Raw genomic sequence first — 18,112 nt, 5'->3', positions numbered from 1 at the left:
TTTTATGTCTTTTTTTTTTTTTTTTTTTTTTACTGTTTGGGCTGTTTGTTTACTGTTGATTGTTTGGACAGTTTGATTGTTCGGACTGTTTATTTACTGTCTGATTGTTTGGGCTGTTTATTTATTGTTTGATTTTTTGGGCTATTTGTTTAATGTCTGATTTGTTTAAGTTGTTTCTTTATTGTTTGTTCATGCTGTTTGTTTATTGTTATGGATTTTGGTTTACTGTCTGATTGTTTCAGCTGTTTGTTTATTAGTTGGGCTGTTTGTTTACTGTATTGTTTTTGCTGTTTGTTTTTTGTCTGATTGTTTGGCTGTTTATTTACCATTTGATCGTTTGGGCTGTTTGGTTGTTTCTGCTCTTTGTTTACTGTCCGATTGTTTGATCTGTTTGTTTATTATTTGTCTGATAGAGCTGTTTGTTTACTGTCTGATAGTTTGAGCTGTTTGTTTATTGTTTGGACTGATTGTTTACTGTCTGATTAAGCTGTTTGTTTATTGTCTGATTGTTTGGTTGTTTATTTACTGTTTGTGTACTTTCTGATTTTCTTGGGCTGTTTGTTTATTGTTTGGGCTGTTTGTTTATTGTTTGATTGTTTGGGCTGTGTTTTACTGTCTGATTGCTTGGCTGCTTGTTTACAGTTTATTTTTTGGGCTGTTTGTTTACTGTCTGATTGTTTGGCTGTTTGTATACTTTTTGATTGTTTGGGCTGTTTTTTTACTGTCTGATTGTTTGGGCTGTTTGTTTACTCTTAGATTGTTTGGACTGATTTTTACTGTTTAGGCTGTTTAATTGTTGGTTGTTTGGTTGCCTTCTTTTAATGCTGCTGTATAATGTTTAGTATATGGCTGATGCATGTGGCTGATGTCGATTAGGAAACAATTTAATGCTTAGATTGGCGATTAATTTTAGATCGTAGAAGAACATTAGACATGGAGCTACAGTAACTAGCCCTCAACATGCATGACAACTCATGAATATATCTGCAGAGACATCAGGCCCAGCCTGTGGGTTTGTATCAAAAATTATACGTGGTTTCTTTTTAAGAGAAACTGAGATACTAAGAAATAACATGTTCATCAACCCTTTCTTTTAACATGAAGGTTTTAGGATAAACTGTATATGAATGTATTAGGGAAAGTGCTTAATTTATGTGCTGTGACTGGTCATCATTTTATCTTTTTAAAAAAACGTTATCACCATTCAGCAGTTCACTTAAATAATCCTGCACACTGACATGAATTATTTAAAGTACTTCATGTACTGCATGTACACAAAAACTGCATTCAGGCTAAAATAATGATACAAAAAGGAAATAATAAAAAAAATTGTGTTTAAAATAGTTTTAGTAGGATGTCACACCACAGGACATTGTTGACAACCACATGACAACCCACATAGCTATGTAAAATCAATGTAAACAAAAAGTGCAAATGTGAATGGAAGTTAAAAAATCAGTGACAATCAGGTGCAGCAATGAGGAAATAATAAAATGTGTAAATAAAATGTTTTTATTTAAATAAAAAAAATATATATAATTTAAATATGGCCTGCACATAGAAAGACAACACCAAATGTATTAAAATATATTACAAAATAAACAAATACAGTATAGCATAATATACTGTTTGAATAATAACTACACATAGCTTACCTCTTAAAGAGCAGATCTTTGCAGATAGCTTCATTGGTTACATGTTGAAGGTTAGATTGGTTAGATTCTTTTCTCATATCTTCACTCTATGTGACTTTTTGCATCCTTATGTCGGCAGTTTGAATCGGGTTCTCCAGATAATTCTTGTTAAAACATGACAAACCATTCACAAGCACAGTTTCTGCCATTTAAAATGTGTTAAAGTAATGCTCAAAAGACTTAAATAGCCACAAAATATTCAACATTTGCAATGGCTTATTTTCTGCATTTCTGTCGAACTTGAGCACTTTTGAGGAAGGTGTTGAATCTGTCGTTAAAAATACTGCGGACAATGCGGTTCTCTTGTTCCGAATAATGCACAGACATCATGAATAAATTATGCAGATTACTGTTACTGGTTTTGCTGTTTATTTAGCTGTTTTGCTACTTTTATTTATGTCTTTGTTGCATTTGTTGTCACTTTTAGTTATTTGTCATGTGATAATTATTGAGAAATCTTAATGTTATTTTTGGTTGTCACCATTATTGTTGTTTGTGTGTTAAATGATCAGGTCCATGCACGTCGGCTGAAAAAACACGGCACATCGTGTAGCGCAGCTCGCTTCTGGAATTTTGAAGAGTAGTTATACATTCGTGTGGACAGGATTAGCATGTTCATTCATTATGTACCCCTTCGCAGGGCCCCCCATGGCACGTCGGGGCTCTAGACGGCTGCCTATATTGCCTATAGGACAGGCTTCCCCTGAGAGACTTGAAGCAGAAGGAATTGAAGGAAGTCCACATTACTTAAACTCTGGCCAATCATATGATCTGTTGCTAACAACACAAATAAAAGTTTTATGATCTAAAAATCCTGACAGCCACAAATCAGATTTCATCAGAGAGAGGAAATTCATGCTTTGGTGCTACTGACTGAAGTTTGATAGACATGTAGGCCCATTGTTGATATGATTTTTATATTGTGGTTAAAATGATATCTCTCAGCACCTGTCTGTCTTCCTCTCTGATGTTCTGGCAGGTTTGATGTGGAGCAGAACCAGGTTCATGAGGAACTACAGAGGGAGAGGAACCAGCGGGAGAAACTGGCCAGAGAGAGAGATATGTTGTCTGGGGAAGTGTTTACAATTAGACAACAGCTACAGGTGAGAATTAAGACAGATAAGTGTGTGTGTGTGTGTGAGTGGTTTGGTGTTCTCTTCCCCTTTTTGCTGTGTACAGATAGATGTGCTTTTGTGGATGCAGGAAAAGGAAACAGAGCTGTGTGCAGTCAGTCTGAAGTTGGAGCAGCTTGAATCCGAGCTCCAAGACCTCTCCTCCCAGGAGTCAAAAGACGAGGCATCACTCGCAAAGATTAAGAAACAACTGCGTGACCTGGAAGCCAAGGTCAAAGATCAGGAGGAGGAGCTTGATGAACAGGCTGGAACCATTCAGATGCTTGAGCAGGTATAGAAAGGGAGGGGCTAAAGAAATGTCTGATTAAAAAAGTGGATAGTGACTTTGAATTTGGAGAAGAGAATACCAACATGCAGCCTCGTGTGATCTCTGTGTGTGATTTAGGCAAAGCTCCGGTTGGAAATGGAGATGGAGAGACTGAAACAAACACACTCCAAAGAGCTGGATGGTAAAGACGAGGAGGTCGAGGAGATCAGACTGTCCTGCAGTAAGAAGGTGAAGATCAAGGATCTAGACTTTCAACTTAATAATTTCAAACATACATACAGTATATGATAATATCTCTTTTGTGTGTTTACAGCTGAAACAGATGGAAGTGCAGTTAGAGGAAGAATATGAAGATAAACAGAGGGTTCTGAGAGAGAAGAGAGACCTTGAGTCTAAACTGATGACCGCTCAGGAACAGGTACTGCCACAACACACACACACACAAAAAACACAACTCTACACAACACAATATAAAACATATCACACGACACTAATGCTCAACACAATATAACACTCACCACTACACAATATAACACTTAATTGCATAACGCAATATAACAGACAGTGCAAAATACTACGCAACACAATATTACACACACTACACAACCCAGTAACACTGAACAAAACATAACGCTATATAACACAACACACAATATAACACATTGCAAGACACAATATAATACACACAACACTACAAACCACAATGTAGCAAACAACACAAAATATCAATCAACACTGCACCAAACAATAACACTCAACAAAGCATAACACAGTGGTATATAACACAATATAACACATCCACTACACAACAACCAATACACAACTTTATTGCATGACACAATATAACAAACAATGCAAAACACTACACAACACAGCACAATATAACACACAATAACACTCAACAAAGCATAACACAATGCTATATAACACAATATAACACTTAACACTACCCAACACACAATATAACACACATCACACAATGCTTAACAAAATGTAACACAACACAACATAACACTCAACAACACTACACAACACATAATATAACACTTTATTGCACAACACAACACAACAGAACAGTGCAAAGCACAACATAACACAATATTACAGGTCACACGCTACACAATACAATTACACTCTACAAAACATAATGGTATATAACACATCACACAAAAAAAAAACACATTGCACGACACAATATAATATAGAACAATCCACAATATAGAAAACGACGCACAACACAAAAACACACAAAACAATAACACCCAACAAAGCATAATACAATGCTACTGTAAATAACACAATATTACACCTAACACTACACAACACCCAATATAGTGCTTTATTGCACAACACAATATAACAAGCAATGCAAAAAGCTTACACCTATGTAGCAAACATCACACAATATCAATCAACACTTCACAAAACAATAACAACAAAGCATAACACAGTGGTATATAACACAATATAACATGTCCACTACACAACAACCAATACACAACTTTATTACTTGACACAATATATCACACAACACTGCACAATGCAATAACACTTAACAAAGCACAAAGCTATATAATACACAACACAATATAACACGACACAATAACACTCAACAAAGCATAATACAATGCTGTATAACACAAAATAATTTACAATACACAACAATATAACACTTAATTGCGCGACATAACACAAAGCTATATTACAGACAACACTACAAAACACAATACAGAAGACAACGTAGATCACAAAATAACACTTCACAATACAACAACACTCAACAAAGCATAGCATACTGTAACACTATATAACACAATATAACAACACTACACAATACAACATACTGCACAGACCAACACATAGATATCACACTATATAACATTGCGCAACATAACACAGTATAACACAAAACATCATACAGCACAACAGTACAACATACACTACAAAATAAAACACAAAACAACTCATCATGATGGATGTGTTATTCTGATACCTATATGTGTTTGTTTTTGTTCCTGCATGTTTATTTGACTTTCTACAAACTTAATTGCAGGTTGGTCAAAAGGACGTTGAGACAGAGAAGCGTCTCAGAAAGGACCTGAAGCGCACAAAGGTTCTGCTGGCTGATGCTCAGATCATGCTGGACCATCTGAAGAGTAATGTGCCCAGCAAAAGAGAGATTTCCACACTCAAAAATAAGGTAGAATCACACAGACACACAGTAGTCTAGAAATTCAGTACACAGCCACAACAGCTGAATTTGAGAAGAACTTGTGCATGTATGTGGTTCTGTGCATGTGTGAACTCCTCTTCTGTTCCTCTGGTTTAGTTGGAGGAGTCGGAGTTCGCCTGTGCAGCCGCAGTTAAAGCACGCAAGTCTATGGAGCTGGAGATTGAAGACCTTCACATCCAGATGGATGACATCACCAAATCCAAGATGTCTGTGAGTCAATCTCTGTGGCACTCTTCTCCATGAACCAAACACTTCTTCAGTCGCTTGCCATTTCCTGTCCCTTCCTCATCCACTCATGCTTTCACTGGATAACCCCACATTTTCAGACTGTAGACAGGTTTGATTTACTGTAGTTTCTCCGGTTATTGAGCAGTTGTATTATGTACATAATTAAGTGCAATTTGCAGTGCAGTTCATACTTGGTAGATGTAAACAAATTGAGATTCAGCCTAGACGTTTGGTAACCAAAGAATTAATATACAGCATGTCCATTCTCTCCTCTGCTTACCCTTCACTGCATAAGTTTCTCCCTATCACATAATAGGCAGCTTTAGGATTTCTGAAATATGTTACATAATTAAATGGTACAGTTGGTTTGATTTACTTTGAGGAAGAGGCAATGATGTCAAATAGGAGAGTTTAAGGGATGTAATCTCCTTGTCACTGCCTCAACCAGAAATATGCAATTATTGTGTGTAATTACAGTATTTTAGTCCTACTCTGGTTCTCACCCTAAAATGGCAGAAGCATAGTTTTTAAAGCACTGCAGCGCTGTAGCTTCATTATGGGATTGTTATGAAGTCTTTTCTCTGTCATTAAAAGTTTAGTTTGTGTCATTTAGATATCATTTAATTTTTTAAGCTGATTGCATGAACTTTTTTTTTTGACATTATTAATGTCTCAACTCTTGTTAAAATCTTTGGTTCTTCTTCAACATGCTCTTTTCGGTCTTGTCTTTCTCAGCTTGAAGAGCAGGTGAGTCGTCTACAAAGGGAGAAGAATGATCTGCAGTCTCGCTTTGAGGAAGATCAGGAGGACATGAACGAACTGTTGAAAAAACACAAAGCTGCAGTTGCTCAGGTGGCCTAACTTCCTGTTTGCCACATCGCACAGATGCATAAGCACAGATGTAGAGCTAAAATAACTGTGTGTGTTTGTGTGTGTGTGTTATGAATGTAGTCTACCAGAGATCTGGCACAGATCAGCGACCTGCAGACCCAGCTGGAAGAGGCCATGAAGGAAAAACAAGAGATACAGGATAAGGTACCAAAAATCTCCCAAACAAATACACTATCAGAACATCTCCATATCTTGCAGGACCTCAGTGTGACCTGTGCTTGTTTGTTTTATTTTTAATGACAGCTCCACTCCTTGCAGTCACATCTTGAATTTCAGGAGCAGTCCATGGTGGAGAAATCTCTGGTCAGCCGACAAGAAGCTAAAATCCGTGAACTGGAGACAAAATTAGAATATGAGAGAACCCAGACTAAACGCCTGGAGGTATGCATGAAAGTTTAACTTGCACATGACACAATTACAACCTACCTAAACACCTAAAGCCCCTTTACCATTCCTTGGTCTTGTAGGTCATTTTGACCCATTTTTAAAATGGTTCAAAATGGGTCCAAAAATTCCACTATGCAAAGGGAGACAGTAGTCAGTGTCAGCGTTTGTGTCAGCAGCATTTATTGTGGTTTTTTGAGTGCTTGTCCTTGGGTTTCTCAATCTCGCTGTCCCTTATCTCTCCATCTGTCCATGTTTGTCCTCCAGTCTCTTGTAACACGGCTGAAGGAGAACCTGGAGAAGATGACTGAGGAGCGAGATCAGCGTGTCACCAGCGAGAACCGGGAGAAGGATCAGAACAAACGCATGCAGCGTCAGATCCGAGACATAAAGGAGGAGATGACAGAGCTGTCTAAGAAAGAGGCAGAAGCCAGTCGCAAAAAACATGAGCTGGTGAGTGTCATAGCAACTTTTAGAAGTGCATTAGCCGGGGGCCTGGGTAGCTCAGCAAGTAAAGACGCTGACTACCACCCCTGGAGTCGCGAGTTCAAATCCAGGGCATGCTGAGCGAGTCCAGCCAGGTCTCCTAAACAACCAAATTGGCCCGGTTGCTAGGGATGGTAGAGTCACATGAGTTAACCTCCTCATGGTCGCTATAATGTGGTTCGCTCTCGGTGGGGTGCGTGGTGAGTTGTGCGTGGATGCCGTGGAGAATAGCGTGAAGCCTCCACATGCGTTATGTCTCCATGGTAACACGCTCAACAAGCCATGTTATAAGACGCGGAGGCAACTGAGATTCGTCCTCCGCCACCCAGATTGAGGCGAGTCACTACGCCACCACGAGGACTTAGAGCACATTGGGAATTGGGCATTACATATTGGGGAGAAAAGGGGAGAAAAAAAAAAAAAGAAGTGCATTAGCATATAGATGACCATAAAGATATTTTGATTTCAAGTAACTACATGGCTCCGAACAATGGTATTTTTTATGTAAGAAATGGAACCCAAAACACATTTAGAAGCTAATACTATAATTGCAATAGTTTGTGTTACTATAGTAAACCCATTGTTAATGTTCAAAACTTTGACTGCTTGGCTCTTGAACAGGTAATGGATATTGAAAGCTTAGAAGCAGCCAATCAGAGCTTACAAGCAGATCTGAAGTTGGCCTTTAAGCGGATTGGTGACCTGCAGGCCGCTATGGAGGATGAAATGGAAACAGATGATGACGAAGACCTCATCAGCAGGTACAAGGAGGGATTAGCCTATTCTCTAGTCAACTGTTCCCATGGCAACATTTCTTTTGCTGTTTATCAAGAGCTGATAGAGATGACCACTGCATGTCACTATCATTAAGTGTACATACACAACTTCTCCAGTTCTTTCAGTATTTTCACCATCTCTGTATCTTTCACTTCCTTCTGTGCAATGTTTGCTAATTTTCTTGAATTGATTGAAATTTTCCTCATTTCCTCCATTCTTTTCTTCTCTTTCCTTTTCTGTTTTATGCAGTTTACAAGACATGGTGACAAAGTATCAAAAAAGAAAGAACAAAACGTGAGAATAATATGTGGTGTTTGTTTCTCACCTGTTGTTAGTTTTAGTTTGTAATTACAATTGTTGTATGAATCTGTCTTCAGACAAACCACGCAGCTAAAATAAAATAAATAAATAAAAAAAACAACAATCATCAGAATCAGAGCATGTACATGTTTAACATAATTCTGAGTTTGCTCATAATACTAGCATTCCACTCAATCATCCTTGCACTCTATGACATCCATATAAACTTATTTAAATGCAAAAAACAGAAATCTTAACAGGATAGTTAACCCAAAAATGAAAATTCTATCATAATTTATTCAACCTCATGTTGTTCCAAACCTGTATGACTGTTTGTTTGGACTTTCTTTCCATGGAACACAAAAGGAGATGTTAAGCAGTCACCATTAACTTTCATTGTATGGCAAAAAGATGCAATAAAAGTAAATGGTGACTGAAACTAAAATACTGCCTAACATCTACTTTTATTTCCACGGAAGACATAGTCATACAGGGTTGAAGCAAAATAAGGGTGAGTGAATGATAACATAATTTTCATTTCTGGGTGAACTATTCCTTTAAGTTTACCCCAGTTTATTTAAAATCTAAATAATGCACAAATTTCCCACTTCCCAGACTGAATTATGATTTAGCAAAAGCTCAATGAATTTCAGTTGCATCTTGTTGCTGACTTGTGTTTAGCAGGTTGTGTTGTTGTGTGTTCTATGTGTTGTTGTGTGAGCAACTGAATGGAAGGTGGGGGAGAAGAGAGGATGGGAGAGTCCGCTGCATTCAGATGATTGCAGTAATTGGGTGGAACTGTGATATGCAACCAAAAGAAGCAGATTGTCACCGTAGATTAGTGTCTGGTTCACGGTTTGAACTGTGTGTAATAGCAAGTTAAATTTGTCCAGTAACAGCTGCAGCCTAAAGCCACTGCATTATGTACATGTATGTACTTTATGTAATTTGTGGGTATATTTATGTTTGTGCTTGTGTTCCCTTTAATACATGTAAGGCATTTATCTGCTTTCTCATTTGTCCACAAAACTCATTTAACTAATTTTTTCTTAGACTCAGACCAACATGCCTGATGTTCATTGGAATAACTGCAAATACTTACAGTATAGGACTGATATGAAATTGGCCATTGCTTAGGGATATTTAGGCATTGGCCTAACTTTTTAAATTTGATAGATTTGATGAAATTGTCTTTTCCCAAATTTCTTGTAGTGTGTTTTTGTGGCAGTAACAACTAACCAAAGTGTTGTAATAATCTAGCCAACTGCCCATCTGATTGAAATTTTTTGTTGGCAGTGGCAATGAATCAGATATGGACTCTGAGGTGGAAGACCGTGTGGATGGGGTGAAGTCATTGCTCTCCAAGAGCAAGGGATCCACCAAGATGCTCACTGATGAGGGAAGCCAGAAGACGCCCAGGTCAGTATGGATCTCTTTTAGATGTATGTTAGATTTTCATTTCAAGGAATGTAATCAGGCCCCAGAGCTGGAAAAATGTAATCACTCTATTTACATTTACTGTAAAATGAATAAATTATACTTGTAACACCTTAACCCTAATCTTGACAATCAGTTGATAATTTAAAAGCTTCAAGACTCAAGATTTGATGTCTTAAATCTATATTATGACAAAAATGTTGGAACAATCATATTTACAGAACTTTGTCAGGAGTCCTACATCAAAACAGGGAGTCCTAGCCTTTTTTATGTACTCACATCAAGTCCGACAGCCTTTGGTTTAATTTTCATGGAAAGGGTCCAGTAAACAAAATCAACTAGAATTTTTGTCCATAAATGTGCAAATGTAACGAAATATCAATGCATTTCTTTAGAGTGAATTATTCATGCCTTTTCTTCATTAAAATATGCACTTTTGAGGAGTGTTCCAGTATTAAACCACTGTATTATGCAACAGTTAGTTCCGGTCCTCTAATCTGATTGGACAAACAGCTTTTCAAATGTGCTGATACAAATGGCCTCTCCATCTGTGAGAAGTGCTTCTGAGCTCAAGACAGCATTTTTGAAAGTGTTGGATTCATGATCATGTCTCACCATGAGCTACATTTACGGTGTTGTTTCACATAAATATTTGTATAAAGCTGTTACATAACCTTCCTCCGGCCAATAGGAGTTTAATTCCATTTAATTCCTTTTATTCCTGGGTTTGGTGTAAATTGTGTTCCTAAATTACTTCTCAAATTTCTTTCGTTCTTGGAAATTCATGTTTATCTCTGTCACAGTGTGTATCATTCTGTTTCATTCATTGATCATCTCCAATTCTGCTGCTGTTTTCATGTTTTTTGTGTCCATCTCAGACACCCAAATGCTGCTAATGCAGATGTAAAAGATATCAAAGAAGGGAGGGAGGGTAAAGAGGGGAAAAATGAAGTAAGAAAAGAGTCAGATGAGAGCCGCCCAGTTTCTGCGATGAGCTCGCTCAGCTACAGGAAACGCTCCCATCTGAAGGACTGGAATGGGGGCACAGGGGATGAGAGTTCCCTATTCAGTGCCTTGCGGGAGCAGCCGGACATGCCTGACCGAGTGTCACTGCGCAAAGCTAGGAACAAATCCACTGATGGGCCTCAGACTGGTGATGATCCGGATGACCGGGGTTCTGTGATTTCCCAGGCCTACTCTGAGGCCACCAGCAGGGCCAGGAAAGGCTTGGACCGCCGCTGGACCAAGAGCAGTCCGGAATTTGATAAGGAGTCTACTGTGTCTTCCATGGCCCCGAGCCGAGCTTCCACCCACCGGGGGTTAGACCAGGACGATGATGCTCGATCTGGTGTGAGCAGCTTCAGTTTGAGGCGTAGTACCTCCTGGATGGATGACAACCGCAGCGATTATGAACCAGTGGGCACCAGTCAGCGATCTAGAAGCCGTAGTCCCGGCAACACCAGCATTAGTTCACGAATATCTCTGGCCCGCAGCACACGGCTTAGCGAGTTTGGTGTTCATTTGAATGATCATGATGACGATGATGATGTTGATTCTGTGAGCGTGGCTGCGTACAGTCCTCGCTTGCTTGGCCGTAGTCTGTCCACCCCAGCTCAACTGCGCTCCTCTGAGAACCTGTTGGATGCTTCTGACGTTAAACCAGTGAGCCATCGGAACTATCTGGACCCTGAGCTAGAAAAAGCCATCAATGAAGTCCTGAGCTTCAAACCAATCAAATTTAAGCGTCGCAGCCTGGAGGATTCAGATGAAGAGGAGGGAGGAGGTAAAGTAGGAGAGAATGAAGACAGAAAGAGTGTCAAAAGTTTGCTGCATGAAAAGGACGATGAAGGTCTGGGTCGGAGTGGGTCCAGTCTGAGACGCTCTGCTTCGGGTTCTGCAGTGGATTCTGGACGTTGTGGAAGCTCGCTTAGTTCCTTCAGCTCCAAGAGCAGCAGCAGCAGCAGGAAGAAGAAAAAGAAGAAGAGTAGACGCTCAGAATCCGACAGCTCATCCAACGAGGGTCATGCACGACGACGCTCCAGACAGAAAGACAAGAAAGGTTCCAGACGGAAGAGTGAATCCCAAGAGTCTGGATCTTCAAAGTCAGAATCAGATTCAGAATCATCTTCTAGCTCTGCATCAACCATCTCTTATCGTAGCTCAAACAGCGTGAAAAGGGCAGCTGCACAGAAAGCCTCTGATGGTGATCAAGAGCGCCCTTCTGCGGAACGACCCCCCAGCAAAAAAGAAGTGAAGAAACAAAAGAAAAAGGTGGACAGTCTTGTGATGAAGTATCTCTACAAGCCTGACAGTGATTAAGGATCATAAACAGGTGACAGTGGATGGAAGGTGTGGAAGTATTAACTCCATAATAGCATGACCCTGAGTGGGACAGAGTGAGGACTGAGGTTTTCAATATTTTTTTTAATTGTCTAAATATAAATGCATGCATCGTCCAAAATTCTCAATGGTGTTTAAACATGAATAACATCCTTGAGAACATTACATCTAATGGCATGCTTTTTGTTGTTGGGTGGAAAAGCATGCTTTGACTTATCAGTGCACTGTCATGTGTTTAGAACAATGACAGATTCAAACATGTGCCCATGTACTAATGGACAACTTATTCTAACCATGATTTCAACCTGTTGGAGATGTTCCTGGAGCAACATTCTTGTTGGTCCTGGAACAACACAATCAATCAATCAAATCAACCAAATTTTAGGGCTAGGTTAGGGCCAGTGTTAGGGCTGAGGTTGGGACTTTAACAACATTTTTATCAACTTATCATTTCCCTCTGATTTTAGGGGTAGAAATTTTAGGGTTGGGGGTTGGAATAAGGTTAGGACTATGTTTGTTAAATAGGATTGCTTTTCCAGGACCAAGAGAAGATAACGGTAACCCACAGTGAACTTATACATAAATCTTCAGGAGCTGCAAGAGATAATTCAGCTGAAGGTGACTGAAATGGCAAACCGAAAAGTTTCTGGAAGTTTTGTATATAGCTTGAGACCTTGAGAAAAACAGCCAGCTCGCTAGTTAGCAAGATAGTCAGATAGACAGACTGTCACATAGATAGCCAGATAAACCATCATATTGGGTGCTACTCAGTCGGAAGGCTGCAGTCTAGTTAGGCTGGATATCTAGGCTGCCGCGTCAGAAGGACTAGTCTCGGAAGGACACAGCCTAACTAGGCTGCAGCCTTCTGATTGAGAAGCACCTTGTGACGAGGAGGAGGGCGGGGCCGGGCCGGGCCGTGAGTGCGCACGGCCGGCCCCCAATCGGGCTAATCAGCCGAGGAGAGGGATAAGGTTGAGCCGGATGTGGCAGTTCGGGATAGAGAGAGCCACACGCAGCTGCCATGTGTGTTTATGTTTGTGTCTTTTTAAGTTTTCATTAAACATTATTTTGATGGTCCGTGCGGTTCCCGCCTCCTCCTTGCCCATTTTAAACCTTGTTACATTGGTGCCGATACCCAGGAATGAGGAGGGATGCGCTGTCGTGGAGTCCTCACCACTGCCATGTGCCCAAAGGAGCAGCCGCGGCCGTCCGCCAGGGTATGGAGGAGTTGCTGCCGGCTACCTTGAACGGTGGAGCCACTGCCAGTGGCGGAGGGGCGGAGGGGCTCACTACCGGACGGCAGAAAGTGGAGGAGTGTGCCATCTGCCAGGGGTCGGAGGACTCGCTGCTGTCCGCCCGGGGAGGAACGGCTGTCATCCGCCAGAGGGTGGAGGAGTGGTCAAGGACCAGGTGCCTCTGTGTCTGGGAACCAGCAAGCAAATTTTTTTTCTCTATCTCCTCTCTCTCACTGTCGATCCACTTTGCCCTTTCCCTCTCCTCTTTTCCCTCCCCTTGTCTCCCTCCCTGGTCTCAAAAAGTGGGGAAAGCCTGCCAGCAGGCGCGTCCAGAAGGGCAGTGCCCCCCCGTCGGAAGGGGGGGTGGGGGAGGGATGTACGTCATGCCGGGGGTTCCCCGGCCTGAGGCAAAGGAGGGAGGAGTGTGACGAGGAGGAGGGTGGGGCCAGGCTGTGAGTGCACACGGGTGGCCCCCAATCGGGCTAATCAGCCGAGGAGATGGATAAGGCCGAGCCGGATGTGGCAGTTCGGGAGAGAGAGAGCCACACGCAGCTGCCGTGTGTGTTTATGTTTGTGTCATTTTAAGTTTCATTAAACATTATTATGATGGTCCGTGTGGTTCCCGCCTCCTCCTTGCCCATTTTAAACCTTGTTACACACCTATAGATAGATAAATAGATAGATAGACAGAGAGATAGATAGATAGACAAAGAGATAGAGAGGGCAACATTAAGCAGATTAAAGGCCTTTTGTTTGTTTGTCTGATTTTTGATTGCACGCTGTGTGAAAACCATAAGTCCTATCGGTTAGAAAAGACAAAGCACACTACTCCAGAATGGTCTGAAGTTTGGTGGGTGTAGCTTGAAAGCTCTAGGAGGAGTGTGTGTTTGAAATATTGGTCACAGTTTAGGGATTTAAAAAAATAAATAAAATAAAATAGGTTTGTAGAACAGGGGTTGCCAACCCTGCTCCTGGAGATCTACCTTCCTGCAGAGTGTAGATTCAACCCTAATCAAACACTTTTGAACCAGCTAATCAGTTCTTCAGGGTTACTTAAAAAATTACAGGCAGGTGTGTTGGAGCAGGGTTTGAGCTGAACTCTGCTGGAAGGTGCCTCTCCAGGAGCAGGGTTGGCTACCCCTGTTGCCGAATAACAATTATTATGTAGAGACAGACAGAGAAGATTAGGGTGAGGGGAAACAGTGAATTATTGTTTTTCTGCTTTGAATTGTGTGCGTTTGTGACCAGTCAAGGACATTCACTCATGACCTTTGTCCTGATATTGATCTGTGCATGGCATTGTGCCCTTTTGACCTCTTGTAGAGGACAGGTCTGCACTAAAAGTGTTTACATTCTCCTTTCCTATTTCTAAAAATAAATTTGTCTTTTGTCTTTCAGTCTCCCTCTCTACAGATCACATTCAGTCCAACGTGATGAAGACAGTGCTGGATTGGAGAAAGGACATGCGATCGTTAAAGACAGTGATGCTGACACCCAGCCTTTAGAAAGCACAGCGTAGGTCTTATCTACTGCTTATATGCACTGAAAGGTGCCTTCATTTACCTCTCATTTATGGGACATGTGTGGAACTTAGGTCTGTTTTAAGCCTGCAATGGAGCTAAAGCCCCCTCCCCCACATCTCTTTCTCTCTTTCTTCATTAGCAGTGTGATTGAGTATTTTCTACATGTTTTCTGCACCTGCGTGGCACATGTATTTATTTAGACCTCACATGTCTCAATCAACAGTCCCTCTAAGAAATATAAAAGTAATATAATGTGAAAAATAATTAAATTTTTATCTTATCTATGTTTATTTTGTTTGGTTAGAGTGTCTGCTTTTTGAGACCTTTTTGCCTCAAATTTGCTTGAGTGAAATGCATAACACTGCTTTAATTTGGAGTAGGGTGAAATAGGGTGTTTATATTTCTCTTCTTTCTGTCTTTGCTTAAAGGTGCACTCAGTAATTTTTTGAATATGTCATCTAGGACTTACAGTGACACCTAGGGGTGTGGATGCAGCATCATTCAAATGCAATAGTTTTTAGTTAACGATGCTATTGTAGAAATTCACTATTCACTGTCAGCCAGGATTAATTTAATCCCTGGGCGGTTACTGAGATTAAGCGAGTAGTATTTGGCTGGTCATGTGATTCTAACGTGGAAGCCCCCATGAGGAGGCCCCTCCATGTAGAATAAATAAAACAGCTTTTATAAGATAACTGATATGACTGGAGTCTTCATTGTAATGTAAGTGGCCATGATTTTATACGTGTTTCAAAATTACAATTAATTTCTTTAGAAGTAAAACTTTTGAAATGAGCAAAAAATGACTGAGTCCACCTTTAATTTGCTTATGAGCTGTTAATTTTCCTATGGAAGTTAATCTAGCACTGGTTTACTGAACAGAAGGATTTACAATCCTAAACCCCTATATTATTCAACAGAGTTTATTTTAATGTGGGATGCATCATGTTTGGGCCTTAATGACATTTATATCCTTTAAGTAAAAGTAACAGTAATTTACTACCATATAGTTTAACTTTGCCAAAATAAAGCATATTGATTATTAATGGGAATCTAATCATTTCTGATATTGTGTCGGAGTCTGTGTGTGTGGTATATGCATGCCTGCTACTGAATGTGTGTGTTTTCCCCAGTTTTTCTATGCATTAAATAAGAATGTAGACTTTTATTATGGAAATACATACAAACAAGAGACTTTTATCCGTGCAGTGGCTTATGCAGTAAAAAGCAATAAGATATATAAAAGCAATATCTATACAAGAAAATGTTTTACAATAGTTTTATTGTAAATAAAAAATGTTGATCAGTTTTCATGGTTGTGGTTTATTCTGTGCTTTTTTAGCAGTTCTAAAAGAGCTAAAGAGTGACAGTAGGGTATAGTATCAGTAACGTATTGATACTGTACCTTGAATGGAATATATTCCCTTCCCAGTGTCACTGAGGTCTAAGCCATAAAATCATATCAAGCTAATACAGAGGGTTTAAATACTTAAATATTGATCTGTTTCTCGCCCACACCTATCATATTTCTTCTGAAGACATGGATTTAAACACTGGAGTCATATGCAGTGGTGGAAATGGCCGAGATTCACTAGGGGGACTTTTTCTTTTAAAATGATGTAATATTCAAACTTTCTGTTCATCCAAGAATCCTCTACTTGCAGCAATGCAACTGTTCATCATATACTGTTAATTGAAGCTGCTAGTTTAGGACCTGTGATGAGACTTTTTCTCAAATTAGAGACTCTAATGTACTTGTATTCTTGTTGTTATGCATCTGGGTTGTCCACTTATCTCTCGGTCCCATTTAGATCAAGTTTGTTTTCTTTCAAAACTGAAGTGCATGGAATAGCCTTCATCTCTCAAAAGAACAATAGATTGATGAATTTGAGGAGAAATATGTTTCTTTTTTGTTCTTTTTAAAACTGAAATTTGACTTGCAAGTGTAAAGTAACTTTATTGTAAAGTAACTAAAAAAATACAATACCTCAGCTGGAAAAAGACACTATATTGCAATTTCCACACTTCATTAAGTAGCACAACCATTTTAACTGTTCTAACAAAAAGAAATGTAAATTTTGTACTAAGTTAACATATTAAATGATTTCTTAAGGATAATGTGACATTATTTTCTTAGTAGACTGGATAAATAAAAACATAAAACACTTATTTCAGATCATAGAGATTATATCTCTGTAATCTATAACCACACTACACTTGAGAAATGAAAATTCTTGGTCGAAACTGAACATTCTGAACACATTTGTATTTTTTCCCATAAAAAATTAATAATAGCCAAATCTACTGGATATTTCCCTTCATTTTAATCAATGGGCATTTGCTGTCAGCCACGCTAAACCATGCCTGTGTGAATGTGTGTGTATGTCAAGACTGCAGAACAGTTTTTCTCGAAGAAGAATACCAATACAAACGGCTCAGCATTTATTTGTGCATTAAATTAAACGTATGGTGCTCTGAGCAAAGAAACCCATATATTTGTGCATTAAATTAAACGTATGGTGCTCTGAGCAAAGAAACCCATATATTTGTGCATTAAATTAAACGTATGGTGCTCTGAGCAAAGAAACCCATATATTTGTGCATTCTTCTGGTGCATGGATTGGTAAATTGAGCACGTGTGGATCTGTTGCATGCATGTGTGGATCTGTTGCCCGTGGATTCCCGTGTACATCTGTTGATCTGTGGCGTGAATGTGTTCTGGCCATTCACGATGGTCAACATTGTGCAACCACAGATGCAGAAGATCCAATGCATTTATGTGCGGAACCCGCAAAGCTTTCGTAGACTATTTAGTGGAGAAAAGATAGAAATACTCTTTATTCCCATAACAAATGTAGCCAGATTGAATGGGAATGCTGCTCCCCCACGAAATTAATTCCGGGAACTCCGTTCCCCCGCGGTCCACCCCCATTTCCAGCCCTGGCCATATGTATCACTTTTACGCTGCCTTTATGTGCTTTTTGAAGCTTCAAAATTTGGTCATCATTCACTTGCATTGTTAGGACCTACAGAGCTGAAATATTCTTCTAAAAATTGTCATTTGCGTTCAGCAGTAGAAAGAAAGTCATACACATCTGGGATGACGTGAGGGTGAGTAAATGATGAGAGAATTTTCATTTTTGGGTGAACTATCCCTTTAATTCAGCTATCCATTTAATATTG

The 18,112-nt window shown here is 39.7% G+C and overlaps 1 protein-coding gene across 4 annotated transcripts in view; it reads left to right on the top strand.

Moving 5' to 3' along the window:
- Positions 1-16,240, top strand: part of LOC127433778 (unconventional myosin-XVIIIa-like) — a 63,542-nt gene extending 47,302 nt beyond the window's left edge. For 3 of the 4 annotated variants that reach the window (XM_051685970.1, XM_051685968.1, XM_051685967.1), the window contains 15 exons: positions 2,674-2,797; positions 2,898-3,098; positions 3,213-3,323; positions 3,409-3,513; positions 5,149-5,295; positions 5,425-5,538; positions 6,292-6,408; positions 6,508-6,591; positions 6,691-6,828; positions 7,099-7,284; positions 7,939-8,078; positions 8,344-8,388; positions 9,691-9,813; positions 10,710-12,163; positions 14,805-16,240. In XM_051685970.1, the coding sequence (XP_051541930.1) occupies positions 2,674-2,797; positions 2,898-3,098; positions 3,213-3,323; positions 3,409-3,513; positions 5,149-5,295; positions 5,425-5,538; positions 6,292-6,408; positions 6,508-6,591; positions 6,691-6,828; positions 7,099-7,284; positions 7,939-8,078; positions 8,344-8,388; positions 9,691-9,813; positions 10,710-12,150 (3,076 nt within the window). In that variant the 3' untranslated portion in view covers positions 12,151-12,163; positions 14,805-16,240. The remainder of the gene's footprint in view (positions 1-2,673; positions 2,798-2,897; positions 3,099-3,212; positions 3,324-3,408; positions 3,514-5,148; positions 5,296-5,424; positions 5,539-6,291; positions 6,409-6,507; positions 6,592-6,690; positions 6,829-7,098; positions 7,285-7,938; positions 8,079-8,343; positions 8,389-9,690; positions 9,814-10,709; positions 12,164-14,804) is intronic. The other variant, XM_051685971.1, reaches the window with a different exon arrangement.
- Positions 16,241-18,112: the final 1,872 nt, after the last annotated feature.

Source organism: Myxocyprinus asiaticus, chromosome 43, assembly GCF_019703515.2.
Source record: "Myxocyprinus asiaticus isolate MX2 ecotype Aquarium Trade chromosome 43, UBuf_Myxa_2, whole genome shotgun sequence".
Taxonomy (NCBI): Eukaryota; Metazoa; Chordata; class Actinopteri; order Cypriniformes; family Catostomidae; genus Myxocyprinus; species Myxocyprinus asiaticus.
The sequence above is the reverse complement of the archived record's forward strand: the minus strand, read 5'-3'. Positions and strand labels throughout refer to the sequence as shown.